The sequence below is a fragment of the Magnolia sinica genome, chromosome 16 (assembly GCF_029962835.1).
Source record: "Magnolia sinica isolate HGM2019 chromosome 16, MsV1, whole genome shotgun sequence".
NCBI lineage: Eukaryota > Viridiplantae > Streptophyta > Magnoliopsida > Magnoliales > Magnoliaceae > Magnolia > Magnolia sinica.
In genome coordinates this window covers 49,329,693-49,353,032 of record NC_080588.1, presented here as the reverse complement: position 1 = coordinate 49,353,032, position 23,340 = coordinate 49,329,693, and the positions used below count along the sequence as shown (strand labels likewise).

Genomic DNA, 23,340 nt, shown 5'->3' with positions numbered 1-23,340 from the left:
CATATGATGCGTATGGGAGTGGGCCATGAAGATGAATAGGGGTGCCAATGAGGTGAAGATGAACTCTCTACCTAACTATGAAGGGTATAGGTACTTAACCAATTCCTTATAAGGAATACAACCTCTAATGGGGGTCCATTTACCTGGGGTAGCCCACGAGACTAAGTATACAAGCTACGGGCCTATAGAGATGGGCCTAGTAAGAGTCTTAGGTGGGCATTCAACCACACTTAGATACAAACAGGCCTAAAGGGGTCCATAATGGGGACATTCAATCACCATTTTTAAAAAAGGCATAACCAACCATAATCCATATAACTATAAGGCCCAAGGCCCACATCCAAACCATATACATAAGTCCCACATAAAGGCATAAGAAAAGGGGTCCAATACTACCTTCAACAACATGGGCCCAAAGAGGGGAATCAAGACACAACGCTCAAGTCCCAATGGCCATAGAATCCATGCATTTAGAAGGACTTGGTGGGCAGCCCATGAACACAAATACATGGCCCAAAAACAAGTCTAAGTTGGGTGGAATGGGCCTCACAACACCAGCCCAATAACTGGTAATTTAAGTGGGCATTCAAGGGCCCAATTCCACCCTCACCTAAGCCCATAAGTCCAGCAAAATGGTGGAAGCACCCCTTACATATTGCTGGGCCAAGCTGGGACGTTCCAGCCCACTCTGGGCCCACTAGATGTCCCAAAAATCTGATCTAGTTGGGGTCCACATATGCTCACAAAAGGTGGCCCAAAAATGCACTAATTAAGCCTAAAAATCCTAACAATATAGACATATAACATTCACACAAGTTCTCAATGTGGTGGGTCCCACATCCAATAAAAATTTTAGCCTCAAGCAATGTACATTTGAGGCCTATTGCTGGAATTTTAGCCCGCCCAACTTCCTGGGCCTGCTGAAGTCTAGAAATGGGTCAAACCATATGGAAAATAATCTCATGATGGCCAACAACTGTCACACCCCAAACTCGAAAATCGGATTCACAGGAATCCCGATCACCGAATCCGGTGCCAACAGCCTCCATAGTACCTCATTCTTGGCTCTCAGCGCCCATATGCCAGGTTCCGATCCTGGGATCCTACAAGAAGGATTTTCCAACGTACATTTATCTCGTAAGAAGCATAACTACAAGTTTACCCAAATCACAAAGGCAACATCATCGTCACATATCCATTAATATAATCATTTGAATACAATGCTGAAAGGGAAATACATATATCGAAAATTAAAGCTCCAGAGGTCCGCTGCATGCTCCAAGCTCAACGCTGCTGCAAGCTAATGCCACCTGTACGCATCTATCGTGCATAAGCTTATAGAAAGCTTAGTAGGCGGTGAAAGTGTGTGCACAAGGTAAGTGTCAAGTAAGCAATATCAGAGTAATCAGAGTAAGCAGAAATATTGACAAGCCCATAAATCATACAATATCAGAAATACTGTCAAGTTCATAAATCCTACAATATCAGAGTAATGTGAAAACATGTTGATAGGCCCATAAATACCATCAGCCTAATCGAGGCTATGCGATGCAAAAATATATATAAAAATAATAATATCATATACTGATGAAGCAGTGTAGATCAGTTATACAATGTAGAGACATCAAGCCAAATATCAGATGCCGATGATGTAACGCAATATGCAAATCATGATGAGTTCACGAATACCATCAGTCGTATCTAGGCCGTATAAATGTTGAAACATAGTAACCCAAGATGTAATATGCTGTGGATGTAATGTGATATGAGGTGCAAATGGAATGACCATGCTGGAGTATGAAGTCAGGATGATAGTACGTAGTATCGCAGGTTATGGGGCATATCATAAGGGACTTCTATCCAAACCAGTCCCGTACCTAAATTTGGATAGCCAGACTCAATGTAGTAGACTCCTGATCTCAGGTTAGTCGCGCGCCCCAACCGAAATTCTGACCATTGCAAAGGTACACGTAACAAATAGTTACGCACCACCAGCCCGAGTGGATAGTGAATGAATGAATGAGTATGCAACTTTTGCTCAATAAGTCCACATATCAGTTCGGTTCCTCTCCGGGATCATCACCGGGGTCTAATACACTCTACATGCAATTACCGTTCATTTGACGCGCAACCATGCAAGTGGAAAAGACCTCACTATCCGCTTGGCTAGTAGTCAGCCAATACCTACCCGGTACATCGATAGCAGACCTAATTAAGAGCTAGTCAAACTTAGCCTAGATATGCCTACTCCTTAAGGCGGGTACAGCCACACCCCCTCCCAACCAACCACGACACAGTGGGAAACGCGGCCTCCTGGTATTCGGTACTCGGGCGCTCATATATATCCACTTAGTCTCGACGTTGGGGCGTCTTCTGGTACCAAGAGGGTTTAGGAATTTTCACCTAGGGCCATCTATGACAACCCGATGCTAATAACAGATTTTTGATGTCCCATCTGCCCATCCACGATATGCCTGTGGAGGCTACAGCCCTGATGTCGCTAAGGCGTACAGTAATTACAATACATAATGAAAGATGCATGAGTCATATAATTCAGTCATGCATCAATACTGCGCATACCGTGCGCTCATGTGAGATAATCTTCCCCTATCGGGGATTCTCATAACAACCTGCCTAATGACATATGCAATGGTCCATCACATCTCATAACAAACATGCAGATGATACGTATGGGTATGTATCATGATATTATGATGTCACATACTCATAATCAGTATCAATAACCGGCACCGATAATCATCATCGACAACGGCCTCAATGATGTGGACATTTAACCAACATTGGCCTCAAGGAGTGTCCCACATAGAGTCAAACTTATAGTAGACCCATGGCCTCACACAAGGGCCTAATATACAACACCATGGGCCTCACTCAAGAACTTAATACACATCACGATAAGCCTCTCACATGGGCCTAATATACATCACAATGGGCTCCATCGCCTAGCCCTCAAATGCATCACAATGGGCTCCATCGCCTAGCCCTCAAATGCATCACAATGGGCCTTATCACATAGACCTCATGTTCATCACATTATGCCTTAAACACGGGCTGAATACATATCACAATGGGCATCAACTACGGGCTGCATATATATCATATTGGGCCTCAAACATGGGCCGCATATACATCACATTGAGCCTCAAACACAAGCCGAATACACATCACAATGGGCCTAAACTATGGGTCGTATATACATCATATGGGTCTCGATAATCGGCCACCACAATCAAAATCGGCCTCGACAATCGGAATCAGCCTCAACAATTAGCCTCGACAATCGGGATCGACCTCGACAATCGGAATCGGCCTTGACAATCGGCCTCGACAACCAGCCTCGACAATCGGAATCGACAATCAGAATCAGCCTCAACAATTAGAATCGGCATCGACAATCGGCTTCGATAATCGGAATCGGCCTCGACAATCAGAATCGGCCTCGACAATTAGCCTTCACAATCAAAATCGGAATCGGAATCGGCCTCATCAATCTGACTCAGCTTCGACAATCGAAATCGGTCTCGACAATCGGAATCAGCCTCGACAATTAGAATCTACCTCGACAATCAAAATCGACCTCAACAATCGGAATCGACCTCGATAATCGGAATCGGCCTCGACAATCAGCCTAACAAAGTACCTAAGGGAAGGTCACAATGTGGACATCTAACCATCATTGCCCATCAATGTGGACATTTAACCAACATTGCTCCCAATGAGTGGCCTACATAGAGCCAAACATATAGTGGGCCCATGGCCTCACACAAGGGCCTAATATATATATCACCATGGGCCTCACTCAAGGGCCTAATACCCATCATATTGGGCCTCATACCTAGGCCATAAATACATCTCATCAAGCCTTGCCCATGGGCCTCGAATACATCACAATGGGCCTCGCCCATGGGCCTCAAGTACATTACAATGGGCCACAACCCATGAGCTTCAAATACACAATAGGTGAGCCCTACACATTAGCCTTATACATATCAAGTGGGCTACATCAATGGGCCACACTAATGGGCTTCATACACATCAAGTGGGTTACATCAATAGGCCGCATTAACGGGCCTTATACACATCACAATGGGCCGCTCTCATGGCCATATAAACATCACATCAGGCCTCATCACATATGCCTCACGCAAAGGCCCAATGTACATCATAATGGGCCTCATAGCCGGTGGGCCCTGTATAGCCAGCAAGTGGGCTTGCACCTCCCAAATGGGCCCCACCAGATGAATATGGATAGCATGGATGTAAATTGCACAACAGGTGGGCCACTTTGGATGGTCAGCCCAGCTGCATGCTGGACCTGATGGGTGCACAAACAGGTGGGCGGCCTGGATATACAAAACATACATACAAGGTGGGTTCCACCGTCCAATCTACTGGACGGTGAGGATGGAAGATGAGATGCATACGTCTAGTGGGTCCCACGCGGGGCCCACCAACTATACAAACGTATATATTATATATTATAATATGTATATTATATCTTATAATATATATTACTAACCAGTCCAGGCCCTCTGGACGTTATTTATATTACTAAATATTAATTATCTCAAGTCCAGCATCTGGACGTTATGATAACGGACAGTTTGGATCAAGGTGGGGTCTACCATCCAGACAGATGGACGGACGGTGGATATGGAATACATACTTCAAGGTGGTCCATCTCACACATACAGCACGTGTGGGGTGAGCCCCACACACTGTTGGATGGACGGTAGAGATAAAACGCATACATCATGGTTGGGCTCCACAGCACTTGCTGACGCCAATCAGCAGCTATATAGTGGACGTGAGGTACTCTAACCAACCGCATCCACCGTCCATGGATTGGACGGTGTGGATGCAACATATGGAATCAAGGTGGGCCTCACTTGGTGCCATGATGGGGTCCACGTCCAGCGGACTAGACTGGACGGTATGGATGTAGAATAAACACATTAAGGTGGGCCACGTCCAGCATTGCTGGACGGCCTAAATACAACCCATACGTCATGGTGGGCCCCACAAAACTCACTGATGTCATACAGCAGCTATTGCTGCGGGTGCTGGTGGGGGGTACACGAATGGATGGTGTGGATCAAATCCACACAACACGTGGGGCCCATGCAAATGGACGGTGTGGATCAAACCCACACAACCTGCTGACGTTAACGCCACAGCTATATAGCTGGTGTAAACGTACACCACACCAGCCAATCCGTCCAGACAGGTGGGTCCGACGTGGGGCCCATCAGATGGACGACGTGGATAACAAAACATCAAGGTGGGCCACCATCCACATCTAGGGACTGGACATGTGAATGAAACACATACATTATGTGGGTCCCATGTGTGGAGCCATGTGCCACCAGGGTACGCATGGATGGACCGAGTAGATAAAACACTTACATCATGGTGGTGTTCCACCTATCCAAAAAAGGACGGTGAGGATAAACATCACATGGGCCCCACGTATGCTGCTGTCATTACAGCAGCTATATAGCTATTGAGGTACACCAACCACTCGGCTTCTAGGCAATGGGTCCCACGTGCTTGAGATAGAGCTGATATTTGTGTTTTCATTCACCCGTCCAGGCACGCTGGACGTCCAGTGGACGGATGGCCTGGATGGGCACGACATCATGGTGGGTCCCGTGTGGTGGTCCACCATTGGTTGGATCAAACTGATATTTATATTTCCCCTTCACCCATGCCTGTCCAAACGGACAACAGGGAGGTCAGTAAGGTGAGGCCATTGCGGACAGCGGTTGCGCCCATCAAAGGGACAACATGGATAAAATCAAGCGTCGGGGTAGGCCATCAATCAGGGAAAGAGAGAGAGATAGAGAGGGACGTGTGATGGAGATGGGAGGGACCCCGCCACTATGGGCCCTCCCTATACTCAATACAACACATACATCAAGTGGGTCCCACCATAAGTGGGCTCATAAATAGAAATCAACGGTAAAAACCTCAAGATCACCCACTTTTGATCTTCACGGACTCCTCTTTCCACCAATGCAATCTAAAGTTCCAAGGGGTGGATTTTAACAGTTGAGATCGACTTTGAAGGGTTGGATTGAGTGGTAGGGAGTGGGCCACACAAAGCTTCTCTCCCATGGAGCTAGCTTGGACGGTTGCTCATGGGAGCTTGGGAGGAAATGAGAGAGAGAAGAGAGAGAGAGAGAGATGTGATGTAAGGAGAGAGAGGGATGGTGAGTGATGGGTGAGTGAGTGATGGGTGATGGGGAGAGTTGACTTTAGGGTACTTGTGTAAGAGAGAGGATGGTTGCTTGTACTTGACATGAGGTGATTGATGTGCACTTGATTGATGTGACATGTTGTAGAGATTCTCTTGGGTTTATAAATGTGCGGCATTTTCCTCGAACTGAACGCGGGCCCACATCTCCTGGCCCGAGTATCGCCTCGCTTCGCGAGATGCGGCATTGAAACCGCTTTGACAACGCGATTGCAAGGATACAAGTTTTGAATCGAGCCGACTGATATATGGGACACGACTCAGGATCGCGCACAAACGCTAATAACAGATCACGAGTCACCGAAATTCGATCGGGAGGACCGTGGATGCCTATGGAACAGTACAGGCTAGGATACGGGTCTTACAACAACACTCACAGGGGGCCCCACCAGATAAAAAAGATGTACATCACAGAAAATCAAGTGGGCCTGCTGCTGGACCATATGTCCAGTAACAGCCCAAAACAGTGTGCGCCCTATGGTGGGCTGTCCAAGGCCTAGACGGCTTGGGCCATACATACATCAAAATGGGCTCCACATACATTAAGGTGGGCCCCACAGGGAACGTCCACCAAGGGTGGACCCTCCCACATGGGCCACTCCGAATGGGAGAACGGCATGGACGAAACATACATCATGGTGGGCCTGCACGTTAGGACAGCCAGCCCCATGCTGGACGTCCTGCATGGACCGCTGGTCCAACTCAATGGGCCTCACAATCATCGCCCCAAAGGGCGCTAGAACATCAGAGATGAATCCCCAATTAATCATACACAAAGCCCATTGGGCTGGGGCCCAAAAGTTCTGAAATAACAAAGGGGAGAGCAATGTACAAGAAAATCCTTCAATGCATGTTGTTGTCCTAAATTTGGGCACTCCATTGGAGTGTTCCAGGGCCTCTAAATTTCTTAAAATTGGGGGCCAAGGTCTCTCATCATATATACAATAAGAAGAAATCCATAAAGGTGGCCCACCATCAGAGGAAATATTTTTGAATTATGGTTTTTATCAAAGCATATTGCTGGACTGCACGGTAGAAAATCTGGCGGTCCAACCATCTTGGCCCACTCTTTTAGATGCTCAAATGGGGTCAGTTGGGGCTGAAATTTGGCATTCTTATAGGTGGGGTCCACACCTTCAAGAAACATATATTACATGGGACCAAACACCCCACAAATGTCCAAAAATATGGCCTCAAGATGACCTAAAAATCTGTCCAGACAGTTCTAGACAGCAACATATAACTGTCCAAACCACTCCAAAAGAAAATTAAAAGGGAGATAAATCACCATTTCCTTAGGGTGGGGTCCACCTAGATGGGTCACACAACTCTCAGACCCAAGCCCCTTCCAAGATCATCTATGTGCCCCTTATAGGTGGATTAAGGCTCCAACATCCAAGGGTGGACTTTTATGGACGTCCACCCTCCATGGACGGTCTGGATATTCTTGGTCCACAAGGTGGGCCACACACTCATGATTAGAAGGTTATCAACAAAGGAAAATAAAGGTTCGGCCACAAGGGAAGGGTCCCCGCCACATTGAGGCCCCTCATCACACAGGCATACACATTCCACTATCACAAGATATACAAGATCTACATGATCATAGGATTTCTACTTGAGATCTATGGTGGAGATGCAATCTCTACCAAGGATCAAGGGTCTAGATGACCCAAATATCCCTGATTAAAGAAAGAAGAATGCTATGAAGGGGTCCATAGAGAATGGCCCCTTGCATGAAACATGCATGCAATGTAGGATGGGTTATGAGCTACATCCATGGAGTCTTAGGGCCACAATATCATTTGATGGGCCCCACAAGCTCCAATCATGGAAGAAAGATGAAAATTAATTAAGAGACAAAGAAAATCTGAAATTTGTAGAATACATGCACACCCATCTAAGGATCAAGCTTTCAATCTACACCACCATGATCTAGAAGCTCTAATGAAGAGGATTCTAAGATAGAGATAGGCTAGAGAAGGTTGGATTGGAGGGGATTAGAGGGAGAAGGGGCTAGAGAAAATGAAGAGGGGGGACGGTTTGGGGTTCCTAGCAAGAGAAGAGAAGAGAGAGTGAGACAGAAATGAGAGGGAAAGAGAGAGAGAGAGAGAGAGAGAAAGATTTTAAGTGGAGTAATGATTGTTTCTCTCACCTAGGGTAGAGAAAACAATCATGAGGGCTAGGGATACAACTAATGTTCATAAGGTTGTAGGCTTTCTAGAAAATCTAAGCCTAGGCATGACATCATCACATGGGGAAATGTGCATGGCCATGGTGGGTTCCACCAATCACACATCAATGGTCCATATCAAGCGTGGCCCATAACTTGTGATGTATACGTCGGATTCATGCATGGGATGCGGCGTTGGAACCGCGGCGTCGATACGGACACAATGGCATAAGTTTCAGGTCGATCCAAGTCGGGTCGACGTGACCGAACTTGAGGATGACACAAACATTATCCGTAGGTGGCGGGTTGTCAGGATTTGACCAATAGGACCGTTAGACTTAAAGGAATGACGTGCACACATGGGTTAGGGTCTTACATGGGGTTTCCATGATAATTATTTCTGACTGTGACATGAAGTTCATTAGCTACTTCTGACAGACTTTGTGGAATCGTTTTGGTATGCAACTTCAATTTAGTAATGCCTATCATCCACAGATCGATGGGCGGACCGAAGTTGTGAATCGCACGTTAGGAAACCTCCTCTGGTGTATATCGGGTGACAAACCAAAACATTAGGATTTGGCCTTGTCTCAAATGGAGTTTGCATTCAACAACATTGTAAACCACTCGACAAGGAAGTCCCCATTCCAAATTGTTTATGGTCGAGTCGTTCACCACATACTTGACTTGGTCCTTTTACCTAAACTCCTAACCATGAGTGTTGCAGCAAAACATATGGCGAATCGAATTGTAGGCATTCATGTAAATGTGCAAGCTAAATTGCATACCTCGAACAACAAGTACAAGGAGCAAGTTGATAAGCATTGATAGTAAAAGGTGTTCAAGGTGGGCGACCATGTTATGTTTCATTTATGTAGGGAGAGACTTTTGACCAGGACCAACAACAAGTTAAAGAATAAGAATATTGGACTGGTATCGATCCTCCGAAATATCAACAATCTCTGATGTCTACTGCACAAGCTCGAGACGTACGAGACGACGCTCTCTAACCTCGGTCCAACAGCTAGGAGATCTGCACGGTCTACCATATAGTGCCTCAAAAGGAGCGATGCCGATAGTTGCCTAATAACTGTTGTTGTACACAAACTTGGCAAGGTACAAATGCTCATCCCAATTACCCGCAAAGTCAATCACATAGGCTCTGAGCATATCCTCAAGGATCTGGTTGACCCTTTCGGTTTGCCCATCCGTCTGCGGATGATAAGCGGTACTAAGATGTAAAGTGGACCCCATCGCCTACTGAAAACTCCTTCAAAACTGAGACGTAAATCTGGGGTCTCGGTAAGATATGATCGAAACCGGAATGTCGTGCAGTCTCACTATCTCCTCGATGAAGATCCTCGCCAACTGATCCATAGTCCAGAAAGCACGCATCGGAATGAAATGCACCAATTTCATCAGACGATCAACGACAACTCAGATGACATCGTGACCGCGTTGAGTCCTCGGCAAACCCATGATGAAATCTGTCGACACATGCTCTCACTTCCAAACTAGAACGCTCAATGGCTGTAAGGGACCGGGGGTCTCTAGTGATCGGCCTTGACACGCTAACAAGTGTCACACTCAGCCACGAAGCTAGCAATCTGGCGTTTCATCCCCGACCAAAAATACTATCTCCTCATATCTTTATACATCTTCGTGGAGCCCAGGTGGATGATAAGTCTCGATCGGTGTGCCTCGGTCATTAGATCACGCGTAACTCTGGCACGTCCGGGACACATGATCGGCCTCTGAAGCATAATCCACCATCGGAACCAATCTGTCAGTCTGACTGCCCCACGGATGCTACCTCTGCTCGGTACTCCTAAAGTGACTCGTTCGTCTACTGAGCCTCGATCACCCTAGCAACCAAAGAGGGTTGAATCGACAAGCTCGAAAGTTAAACCATGAAAGAATGTAGACCGAACTCAAAGTCGAACTCCGAAGCATCCTCGAGCATCTGCTACTCTCGAACCATCATCAGTACTACCAGGCCTCGTGGTTGACGGCTGGGTGCATCCGCCACCACGTTCGCCTTATCTGGGTGGTATTAAAGGTCGTAGTCATAATCCTTCAACAATTTCATCCATTGCCTTTGTCGCATGTTCAACTCGGACTGCGAAAATAAATACTTCAGGCTCTTATGGTCCGAGAAGAGCTCGAACCTAACCCCATAACGATAATGCCTCCACACCTTCAGTGCGAAGACAGCTGTTGCTAGCTCCAAATCATGGGTGGGGTAGTTCAGCTCGTGGACCTTGAGCTGGCGTGAGGGATACGCCACAGGCTTCCCGTGCTGCATCAGGACAACACCTAAGCCAACGCTGGAGGAATCGGCAAATACAACAAAACCATCACTCCCATCAGGAAGAGTGAGGACAGGAGCGGACGTGAGGTGGTCCTTCAACTCCATAAATGCCTCCTCACATGCGTCACTCCAGACAAACTCGGCACCCTTACGCGTCAACCGAGTCAGTAGTGCTGCAATACGGGAGAAACCCTTGATAAATCATCGATAATATCCCTCCAAACCAAGAAAGCTACGAATCTCGGACACGTTCGTGGGCTGGCCTCACTAATGCACTGCATCAACCTTTGAGGGGTCCACAGCGACACCCTCCCTCGTCCCCATGTGACTGAAGAACTTCACCTCTCCCTGCAAGAATTCGCACTTCTCCAGCTTCGCATACAGCTAGTGGGCACGGAGGGTCTCAAGCACAATCTGCAAGTGCATCACATGATCCTCCCGGGTCCTCGTACACCAGAATATCATTAATAAACACAACCACGAACTGATCAAGGAAGGGCCGGAAGACCTCGTTCATCAGCTACATGAACATGACGGGCACATTGGTCAATCCGAACGACATGACTAGAAACTCAAAGTGACTGTAGCGCTTCCGGAATGCTGTCTTCGGAATGTCCTCCTTTCGGACCCGAATCTGATTGTAACCGAAGCGCAAGTCAATCTTAGAAAAGAACTGAGCACCCTGCAGCTGGTCGAACAAATCATCTATCCTAGGAAGCGGGCATCGGTTCTGGATAGTGACCCTGTTGAGCTCGCGGTAATCCACATAGAGCCTCAACGAGCCATCTTTCTTCTTCACGATCAATACTGGGGCTCCCCACGGTGAACTGCGGGGACGAATAAAACCTAACTCCGGGAGCTCATCCAACTGCTCCTGCAGTTCCCACAACTCCATCGGTGTCATCCGGTAGGGGGCCTTCAAGATAAGTGCGGTACCGGGCACCAAATCAATCTGAAACTCAATCTGCCGACGCGGCGGCAAACCCAGGATCTCCTGGAACATGTCCGGGTACTCGCAGACTACTGGAAGCTGCTCAATACACCCTGCCACAGACTCCTCGGCAATACAAGCCAACAAACTCGACAACGGCTCTCCTCTGGGCTCGACAATGAACTGGAACACTGGCAAGCTGGGAATATGAAACGTGACTGTTCTCGCGGCACAGTCCAAGATAGGATGGTACTCGGCAAGCCAATCCATACCCAGGATAACATCAAACTCCGCCATCGGCAACACAAATAAATTGGCGGGTAAGAATATATCACCAACCAAAATCGGGCAAGAAGGGCAACGACGGCACAAAACGGCGGACTTCCCCAAGGGAGTCGAAACAGCCAAACCCTCAGACGTGGATTCCGATGGAATACCGGTTGATCAGTAAAAGCCCTTGGCCACGAAGGAATGGGAAGTGCCAGAATCAAACAAAATATGAGCAATACAAGCATAAACAAGGAGAATACCCTTGACAACTCCACCGGTATAAGACTACAGGTCCTGGCCCTACGCCTGCTGTGCGGAATAGAATCTGCCCTGAGCTAGCAAAGGAAGCAAGCCTGAAGATTATGGATCTTGACCTGAACCTGTTGTGCAGCAATATATACTCGACCTAGGGACTGTGGGGGAGGTACATGTCCCCTCTGCTACTGTTGTCTCTGTTACTACTATGGCCGCTGTGGAGGCCTGCCTGGCTGCCTCTGGTGCTGAGGAGGAGGCCTAGGAGCGGGAGCCTGATGTTGTGCTCGCTGCTGATATTGTTGCTGCTGAGGAGGATGGGGAGGAGGCAACTGTGGTGACCTCTACTACTGTAAGGGGAGAGGGCAATCACGCCTCTGATGTCATGTCTGCCCACATGCATAACAAACACCGAAAAATGGCCCAGAGGAAGGAGCAGCTGGCTGCGCTGATGATGATGCCGCTGACTACACTGCGGGCTGCCTAAACTCAGATCGGCCTCTACTGATGGTGCTGTATGGAGCTACTGGAAGGTGCTCTCCTCTTCCAGTCTCCACCGAAACTTTGATCTCGTGTCCTCTGAGAGATGGCCCAGTCCTCCTCATATACCAACGCTCTGTGAACGACCTGATCAAATGTCGTCAAGCAATGTCCGACCATACAGCTGCGAAGAGCGGGACGCAAGCCTCTCACAAAACGGCGAGCCTTCCACTTCTTGTCATTGACGAGGTAAGAAGTGAATCGGGAAAGTGTTACAAAACGGGCCTCATACTGGGACACTGTCATATCACCTTGAACTAGGGTCTTAAACTCAATCGCCCTTTGCTCCTGAACATGCTCGGGAAAGAACTTCTGGTCAAAACGATCCACGAAGTCCTTCCAGGTCCAAACAAAACCTGGCCCAACCATCCTCGATATTGATAACCACCAATGTCGGGCCTCACCCTGCAGAAGGAAAGTAGCTAACGAGACTCTCTGCTTGCTCGGACACTGCATGGTGTCGAAAATTCTCTCCACAATGCGCCACAACTCGGTGGCAGAAGAGTCGGGCTCACCCCTAAATCTCGGGAGATCATGCTACCGGAACTCGCGAAATATCATGCTCGCTCGTAGTTGGTCAGACTGCTGCAAGATTTTCATTCCATATTTTTCGGACATTGCCCGCAATTCTTTTGCTAAAAATGTCACGCCTCAATCAATCATGATGGATTCTGGAATTGCGAATTGATAGATAATATTATTTTTAATGACTCCCAGCATCTATACACCAGGTTCCGATCCTGGGATCCTATAAGGAGGATTTCAAGCATGATTTTGATTCAGTATAAGCATAACCATAAGCATAACCCAAGAACAATAACCACAAGAACACCATCATAAAATTCACTATGATTAAAACTTTTGAGTACAATGCATATGAAAGGGAAATACAAGATAATGCAAATATCATAAACTTCAAAAGCTCGACTACACACTCCTACTACGACAAGGTTATGGCTGCGTCCTGGCGTCACCTGCACGCATCAATCGTGCATAAGCTTATAAAAAGCTTAGAGGGTGGTGTAAGTGTGTGCGCAATATAAGCGTGCTTAGAAAGCAGAGTCAGAGAAATGCAGAATCATACTGATGAGTACATGAATGCAATCAGCCGTACTAAGCTATGCGGTGCAAGATATGAATGCTATCAGCCATGTCAAGACCATGCGATGCGAGATGCAGTTCAAGCATGTCAATTCTCATCATATATCAGTATAATTCTCATTCTAGATAATCGTCGGGGTTCAATACACTCCAAATGGCACTGCCACTCTCCTAGCCGCACAGTCCAAGTGAGCGTAAGAAACTTCACTATCCGCCTAGCCAATAGTCTGTCAATACCTATCTAGCACATCGATAGCAGACCAATTCATGAGCTGGTTAAACTCAGCCTAGTATTGGCCCCTACTCTCGGGCGAGTAAGGCCACACCCCTTTCCAACTGACCACGACACAGTGGGAGACGCGGCCTCTTGGTATTCGGCCCTCGTGCGCTCATATACCCACTTGGTCTCGACGTTGGAATCATCCTCTAGTACCATCGGGTTTAGAAATTTTCACCCAGGGACATCTATGGCGCCCTGATGCTTAGTAACAATATTTTTGGTATCCAATCCAGCCACCCACGATGTGTCTGTGGAGGCTATGGCCCTATTATCGCTAGGGCATACAATAATCACAATCACACAAATGCAAGTGCATGAATCAAACTATCAGACATGCAACAATCCTGCGCGTACCGAGCGCTCATGTGGGGTAACTCCGCCTATCAGGGAGCCCATAAACAATCTGCCCGGAGGCATACGCTATAATCAGTCACCCCTCACATCAGGCATACATATGATGCATATAATCATGAATCATGGATCCATACTAAACATGTTATGTGGTGATGGGCTTTGTTCATAACGAAGGTGGGCCTAGACGGCCTACACACTGCAAGTATGGGCCTATTAATGGGCCCTAGGGAGAGTGACAATGAGGACATTTAACCAACATCATCCTTACAATGTGGACATCAAACCATCATTGCTCCCAAGGCACGGCCTGCCATGAATCACACATTGCAATGGGCCTTATGTACATCCTGTTGGGCCTCGACCCAAGGACCCAAATACATCAAATGGGCTGCATAGCATGAGCCCCATATCTATATCAAGGTGGGCCTCATATATGTATATCGAATAGGCCGCGCCAATTGGGCCTTACATATACTGCAATGGCCATAACCCATGGGCCTTGCATGCATCACAATGGGCCTCATAACCTGGCCATAAACATGGTAAATGGGCCACGCCCAAATCTAAGTGGTGATAATGATTCCCACCATTAAAATTCCCTAGGCTCGCCATAACATTTATTTCCCATTCAATCTGATCATAAGGTCCCAAGGGATTTCAATGGTAGCCGTTCAATCCTCACCGTGCATCGTGGTCCACATGATAAATAGATCTGTCTTCTTTTTGCCTCAAGCCTTAAATTATATTTCAAAATAAATGGTTGGATAGTTTGGATGCAACACATTCACATGGTGGATCCCATAGAGATGGAAGGATGGACGGCATAGATGAAGTACATACCTCATGGTGGGGACCACACTAATGGAAGGTGTGGAGCACACACATCAGTGGGTCCCACGTGGCGCCCACCATAATGTTTATTTTCCACCCAGCCTGTTGACAAAGTCACACAGACATGGGGCCCACTGAAATGTTTATTTTCCACCCATCCTGCTGATAAGGTCAGTGGACCTGGGCCCACCATACTGTTTATTTTTCACCCAACCTGTTCATAAGGTGATGTGGACCAGGGGCCCACCGTGCTGTTTATCTGCCATCCAAACTGTTCATAAGGTCACGTGGACCTGGGGCCCACCATAACCCACAGAACTTGGTGATGCTACTCCAGTAGCTGGAGTGAAGTACACCAGCCATCCCACCCTAGGACGGGGGTGGGGGTGCATACATCAGTGGGGCCCACCATAATGTTTATATGCCATCCAAACCATTGACGAGGTCACACGGACCCAGATGAAGTGGGAAAACAAATTTCATAATAATCCAAAACTTCTGTGACACCCAGAAGGGTTTCAATGGCAGATGTTCAATCCACTGTTTCCTGTGATGTGGGCCACCTGAGCGTGGTATATGGGTGGTTTTTAGAGGGCCCACTGTCCCAAAGGGGACTCAACAAATGCATGGTGTTGATGTGCAGCACACATCATGGTGGGGCCCACGGCTGGGACCGTGGGTCCCTGCCAGGCCGTCCGTCCGCCAAGCGCAGGCACTGCCTGCGTGCGTTCTGCAACAGCAGCGTCAGCGCTGCCCCTTTTTTTTGAGGTTTTGCATATGTGGGGCCCGCATCAGGGAAATCGGACCCGGCCATTAGTTTCCATGTCTCCACACACACCTATCAAGCCCAATATTGGGTATAGTTCAGTGTGCGGAAGTATCAAGGTGTATTTCAACGGCAAAGAATATAATTCTTAATGCTATGGGCCGCTAGGAACTCAGATTCAATTTATTTTTCGGCTCAACGCCTAAAATGATCTGAGGAAGAGGATGGACGGCTTGGATTAAGTACATGCATCAAGGTGGGGCTTGCATAAGTGGCCCACCCCCAAGCTTAGTGGGAGAGTACACCCCAACGTCAGTTTACACTTCACTGTTAGCCACGTCCAGCATCTCTAGACGTTGGACGATGTGGAATATCAGAGGCATCATGGTGGGGCTCCACATGCACGTGGCCCACCTGCATGTATATACATATATAATATATATCTTATATTATATATATACAATATATATTATATTATATATATCATATATATATATATTATATAAAATATAATATATAGAAAGAAGGGTGTATTGGGTCCATCTAAACAGTGGATGGTGTGGATCATCACCTGCAATAGGGTGGGCCACACCGTCTGATGTTGATGGACGGGGTAGATATAACACATATTGGTGGGATCCACACCATCACAATGAAAAGAGAGAGAGAGAGAGAGAGAGAGAAATAGAGAGAAATAGAGAGAGATCGGTGGAGTGGAGGGACCCCGCCACTATGGGCCCCTCTTTAATCACAAACACATACATCAAGTGGGTCCCATCATAAGTGGGCCCCTTAAAGAGAGAATTAACGGTGGATCACCCACCTATCGGCCTTCTCCTTGCTTCCTTAGCCTCCTTAGCTCCTATGATCAACCTCCAACGGTGGATGATGGAGTTTCGATGGTGGGGATGAGAGATGAGAGGGTGGGCCACACTTGGCTTGGGAGAGAGGAGCTTGGACGTGTGGGGTTGCTTGGGAGGTTTGAGAAATGAGAGAGAGAGAGAGGATGGGATGATATGGATGGGATGATGTGGTGGTTGTAAGGAAAGGAGATGGAGGGGTATGGTTTGGTTTGAAAATTTTGTAAAGAGGGATGGGTTTGTTTGAAAACTTGTAAAAGAGGAGTGGTGAGGAGAGAGAGAGGGTTGACTTGTGGGAAAAGAGAGAGAGGGCACTTGTACTTGTTATTGGGTGAGGGGGCATGGAGGTAAGGTGGTGTACTTGACTTGATTTGATGTGACATGTCGTAGAGATTCTCTCAAAGTTCGCAACGCCCGGCGTTTCTTCGGAATGAACGCAGGCCCACATCTTTTGACCTGGGTATCGGTTCGGCCCGCAAGTTGCGGTGTTAGAACCGCAGTGATGGCACGATCGCAAGATACAAGTTTTGAATCGAGCTGACCTTGGTATGCAGGACTTGGCTTAGAATCACGCGCAAACGTCGGATATGGGTCGAGGGTTGCCGGAATTCGACCAAGAGGATCGCGGAAGTCTACGGAACGGTACAAACTATGATACGGGTCTTACAAAAAATGCTCAATCCCTATAGGAACCGTTGGGAAAATAGGGGTGGCACTAGCCTCAGGAGGAGGCACAGGAGTGGCAGGAGCCTCAGAAACTGGAATAGCAAGCTCAAGTGGGGGAACAGGTGCCACTGGGGTTGAAATCATAACCTCGAGTATAAGATCGGGACTAGGGTCTGCAATGGGTGGAACAGGATGTACTCGGGTCGATCGGGTATCATGGGTGTCTCTACCTCTCGTGCCTCGACCACGGGCACCATGGCCACAAGTGGCATCGTCTACAAAATAACAAGGACAATGGGCGTATAGAGATCAGAATCTTGCAGGCTCAATAGAATGAAAGGAACGCTCTCGGGATAATTCTTGTCTTAAGCTAGCAGCAGATATGCAATGTTATCCCAAGTCATTTCGAGAATACTTGTTACGCTCTGATACCAACTCCTGTCACGCCCCAGACTCGGTGACCGGACTCACATGGAACCCGATAGCCAGTTCCAGTCGCAACATCCTCCGTAGTACCCCATTCTCGGTTCCTGGCTCAGGTTCTGATCCTGGGATCTAACAAGGAGAACTTCCATAGCAGAAATCTAATCCGATATAGCATACCCAAGATCATAACACAGTAATCTCAAAAAGTAACCATAGGAACGCATTATAAAATCCACTAGAAATTTTAACTTTTACAGGTACATAAGGCTCAAAAGGAAATACATAAGATAAAGAAGGAAGAGAAAAGTCTACAATGGGTCCTCAGCACGCTCCAATCCAATGCCCCACCGCTACTAGGCCGACCAAGGATCACCTGCACGCATCAATCGTGCATAAGCTTATAGAAAGCTTAGAGGGCGGTGAAGGTGTGTGACAATGGTACTCAGAAGAAGATAGGGGAGAATGCAGAAGGAAACATGAATGATACTAGCCTTACCGAGGCTAAGTTATGAATGCAGTAAGTTGTACCCATGGCTATACAATGCAATACATGAGTACTGGGCGCCATACCAAGGCGATGCAACATAAGGCTTATATAACCGATGCCAATGCAATTTGAATTAATGTCAGTCCTCATATCCAATCCACACATTAAGTACAGTTCCATCATAAGGAATCCACCGGCGTCAAGTACATTGTAGAATGACTGCCGCTCTCCAATACCCGCACAGTCAAACGAGTATAGGAGACCTCACTACCTGCCTGTGGACAGTCAATCACCAGTGAGGCTTAACGGTAGTAGACCCATTTACGAGCTGGTCAGACTCAGTCTAGCTATGCCCCCTCACTCAGGCGGGTAAGGTCAAACCCCATCTCAATCGACCTCGTAATAGTGGGAGTCGCGGCCTAATGGTATAAGGCACTCGGGCACTCATAATTTTCACTCGGTCTCGGTGTTGAGGCGTCTCCCCAGTACCATGAAGGTTTATGGGCTTTCACCTAAGGATATCCTATGCACCCCAAATGCTCAAGTATCGAATGCATGAATTACGCAATCACCCATGCATCATTCCAAAGCATTCATCGTGCTCAAGAGGGGAAACTTCATCCCTCGGGGAGATACCAATATGTCCTACACAATGGCACAACCATGGCCAATCATACCTCAACCAAGCATGCATATTATGCACATGGGAGTGGGCCATGAAGATGAATAGGGGTGTCAATGAGGTGAAGATGAACTCTCTACCTAACCATGAAGGGTCGAGGTACTTAACCAATTCCTCATAAGGAATACAACCTCTAGTGGGGGCCCATTTACCTGGGGTAGCCCATGAGACTAAGCATACAAGCTACGGGCCTATAGAGATGGGCCTGGCAAAAGTCTAAGGTGGGCATTCAACCATACTTAGATACAAACGGGCTTAGAGGGGTCCATAATGGGGACATTCAACCACCATTTTCAAAAAGGCATAACCAACCATAATCCATATAATTACAAGGCCCAAGGCCCACATCCAAACCATATACATAAGCCCCACATAAAGGTATATGAAAAGGGGTCCAATACTACCTTCAACAACACGGGCCCAAAGAGGGGAATCAAGGCCCAAGCCTCAAGTCCCAATGGCCATAGAATCCATGCATTTAGAAGGACTTTGTGGGCAGCCCATGAACACAAATACATGGCCCAAAAACAAGTCTAAGTTGGGTGAAATGGGCCTCACAACACTAGCCCAATAACTGGTAATTTAAGTGGGCATTCAAGGGCCTAATTCCACCCTCACCTCAGCCCACAAGTCCAGCAAAATGGTGGAAGCAGCCCTTACATATTGCTAGGCCAAGCTGGGACGTTCCAGCCCACTCTAGGCCCACTGGATGTCCCAAAAATCTGATCTAGTTGGGGTCCACATATGCTCACAAAAGATAGCCCAAAAATGCACTAATTAACCCCAAAAATCCTAACAATATAGACATGTAACATTCACACAAGTTCTCAATGTGGTGGGCCCCACATCCAATAAAAATTTCAGCCTCAAGCAATGTACATTTGAGGCCTATTACTGAAATTTCAGCGCGCCCAACTTCCTGGGCCTGCTGAAGTCCAGAAATGGGTCAAACCATGTGGAAAATAATCTCATGATGGCCAAAAACACTCATAGGGGGCCCCACCAGATGGAAAATGGTGTACATCACAAAAAATCAAGTGGGCCTGCTGCTGGACTATAGGTCCAGCAACAGCCCAAAACAGTGGGCGCCCGTGGTGGGCGGTCCAAGGCCTGGACGACCTGGGCCGTACATGCATCAAAGTGGGCTCCACATACATTAAGGTGGGCCCCACAGGGGATGTCCACCAAGGGTGGACCCTCCCACATGGGCCACTCCGAATGGGAGAACGGCATGGATGAAACATACATCATGGTGGGCCTGCACGCTGGGACGGTCAGCCCCATGCTGGACGTCCTGCATGGACCGCTGGTCCAGCTCAATGGGCATCACAATCATGGCCCCAATGGGCCCTAGAACATTAGAGATGGGTCCCCAATTAATCAATAACAAAGGGGACAGCAATGTACAAGAAAATCCTTCATTGCATGTCGTTGTCCTAAATTTGGGCACTCCATTGGAGTGGGTCCAGGGCCTCTAAAATTCTGAAAATTGGGAGCCAAGGTCCCTCATCATGTATACAATAAGAGGAAATCCATAAAGGTGGCCCACCATCAGAGTAAATATTTTTGAATTATGGTTTTTATCAAAGTATATTGCTGGACTGCATAGCAGAAAATCTGGCAGTCCAACGATCTTGGCCCACTCTTTTGGATGCCCAAATGGAGTCAGTTGGGGCTGAAATTTGGCATGCTTATAGGTGGGATCCACAAATTCAAGAAACATATATTACATAGGACCAAACACCCCACCAAATGTCCAAAAATATGGCCTTAAGATTACCTAAAAATCTGTCCAGACAGTTCTAGACAGCAACATATAACTGAAAATAAATAAATATAAACACTATTTAAAAGGAGATTTAATCCAAGAAAATCATGATATGGACCACCCCAGTGGGCCCCACAAACATCTAGACCCTTATCATCATCTAAACCCCTTTGCATGTGACCCTTATAGGTGGATTAGGGGCTCCAACGTCCAAGGGTAGACTGTCATAGACGTCCACCCTCCATGGACGGTCTGGATATTCTTGGTCCATAAGGTGGGCCACACACTCATGATCAGAAGGTTACCAACAAAGAAAAATAAAGGTTCGACCACAACGAAAGGTTTTCCGCCACATTGAAGCCCTTTCCCTCATCACACATGCATACACATTCTACTATCACAAGATATACAAGATCTACATGATCATAGGATTTCTACTTGAGATCTATGGTGGAGATGCATTCTCCACCAAGGATCAAGGGTCTAGATGACCCAAAGATCCTTGAATTAAAGAAAGAAGAATGCCATGAAGGAGTCCATGGAGAATGGCCCCTTGCATGAAACATGCATGCAATGTAGGATGGGTTATGAGCCACATCCATGGAGTCTTGGGGCCACCACCATCATTTGATGGGCCCTAAAAGCTCCAATCATGGAAGAAAGATGAAGATCAATTAAGAGACAAAGAAAATCTGAAATTTGTAGAATACGTGCACACCCACGTAAGGATCAATCTTTCAATTTACACCACCATGATCTAGAAGCTCTAATGAAGAGGATTCTAAGGTGGAGATAGGCTAGAGAAGGTGGGATTGGAGGGGATTAGAGGGACAAGGGGCTGGAGAAAATGGAGAGGGTGGGACGGTTTGGGGTTGCTAGCAAGAGAAGAGGAGAGAGTGAGAGAGAAATGAGAGGGAGAGAGAGAGAGAGAGAGAGAGAGAGATTTTAAGTGGAGTAATGATTGTTTCTCTCACTTAGGGTAGAGAAAACAATCATGAGGGCTAGGGAGATACAACTAATGTTCATAGGGTTGTAGGATTTCTAGAAAATCTAAGCCTAGGGATGACATCATCACATGGGGAAATGTGCATGGCCATGGTGGGGTCCGCCAATCACACATCAATGGTCCATATCGAGTGTGGCCCATAACTTGTGATGTACACATCGGATTCATGCATGGGACACGATGTTGGAACCGCGATTCCGTTACAGACGCAACGGCATAGGTTTCGGGTCGATCTAAGTTGGGTCGACGTGACCGAACTTGAGGATGACCGCAAACACTATCCATAGGTCACGGGTCACTAGGATTCGACCAGTAGGACCGCAAGACCTGAAGGAATGACGTGCACACACGGGTTCGGGTCTTACACCATTATTCTCCTAAAATCTCCTGATTAGATTACATCTTTTTCTAGTTCTAGTTCTAGTTACTTTCAGATTACGTACAAAGTTCAGTCTCGGTGGATTTATTACTACATCACAACCCTATACTTGGGGTGTGAACAACAAACCATTAAAAACTATGAATATTTCATGTAATCAAACTATAATCAAAGAGAGTTCAATAGGCATGAATAAAAGCTGTAAAAAACACCCCATCACGCTACAAGCTTCACCTCTTAGCCCTAGCTAAGAGGTCTAGCCAACCATAAGCTAGGGCTGTGCATCGAGCCGAGTCGAGTCGAGGTGGGCCAAGCTTGGCTTGGCTTGTCCGTGCTCTTCTCGAGTTCGAGCTCGAGCTCGAGCTCGGCCTCGAGCTTACTATTGAAGCTTGGCTTGTTTGCCAAAACTTTCGAGTCGAGCTCGAGGCGAGCTAATGGATCGAGTTGAGGCGAGCATACCTCGAGTCCAGTCGAGCTTGCTCCCAACCCACGACCTGCACCTGACTTAACCCAGCAACCCGATCCAACCGACCCAACCCCCAAATCAAATATTTAATTAATAATACACATACACACATATATAATATTAGATAAAACCATAAATGATACTTTGTTGTTGATACTGAGAGAGTGAGAGAGAGAGAGATCAGGTGAGTGTAGGCCGTACGGCTGAGACAAGCCGGGTAGACGTTGAGTCAAGCTCAGGCGAGTGACCGAGTGGAGAGAGAGAGAGAGAGAGAGAGAGAGAGAGAGAGAGAGAGAGAGGAGCTCGAGCGTGGCGGGTTAGGTAAGGAAAGGAAATGGTATATGAGAGATGGACGGGTACAATAGGGTTTATGTTTTATTTTTTTTAATTTTTAAATATAATATAATATATATTAATATATAATAATAATAATAATATATTCGAGTTGAGCCGAGCTCGAGCTCGAGCTTCGAGCCAAGTCGAGTTCAAGTCGAGTCGAGTCAAACCCCACTAT

General features: G+C 47.1%; 1 protein-coding gene across 1 annotated transcript; it reads right to left on the bottom strand.

Annotated features, from left to right (window-relative positions):
• Positions 1–11,281: 11,281 nt before the first annotated feature.
• Positions 11,282–13,210, bottom strand: LOC131228830 (uncharacterized). Its single transcript, XM_058224685.1, has 4 exons — positions 12,720–13,210; positions 12,391–12,603; positions 11,705–11,858; positions 11,282–11,395 (listed from the first exon to the last, which is right to left on the bottom strand). Exons 1-4 carry the CDS (start codon positions 13,208–13,210, stop codon positions 11,282–11,284), a joined length of 972 nt encoding a protein of 323 aa, XP_058080668.1.
• Positions 13,211–23,340: the final 10,130 nt, after the last annotated feature.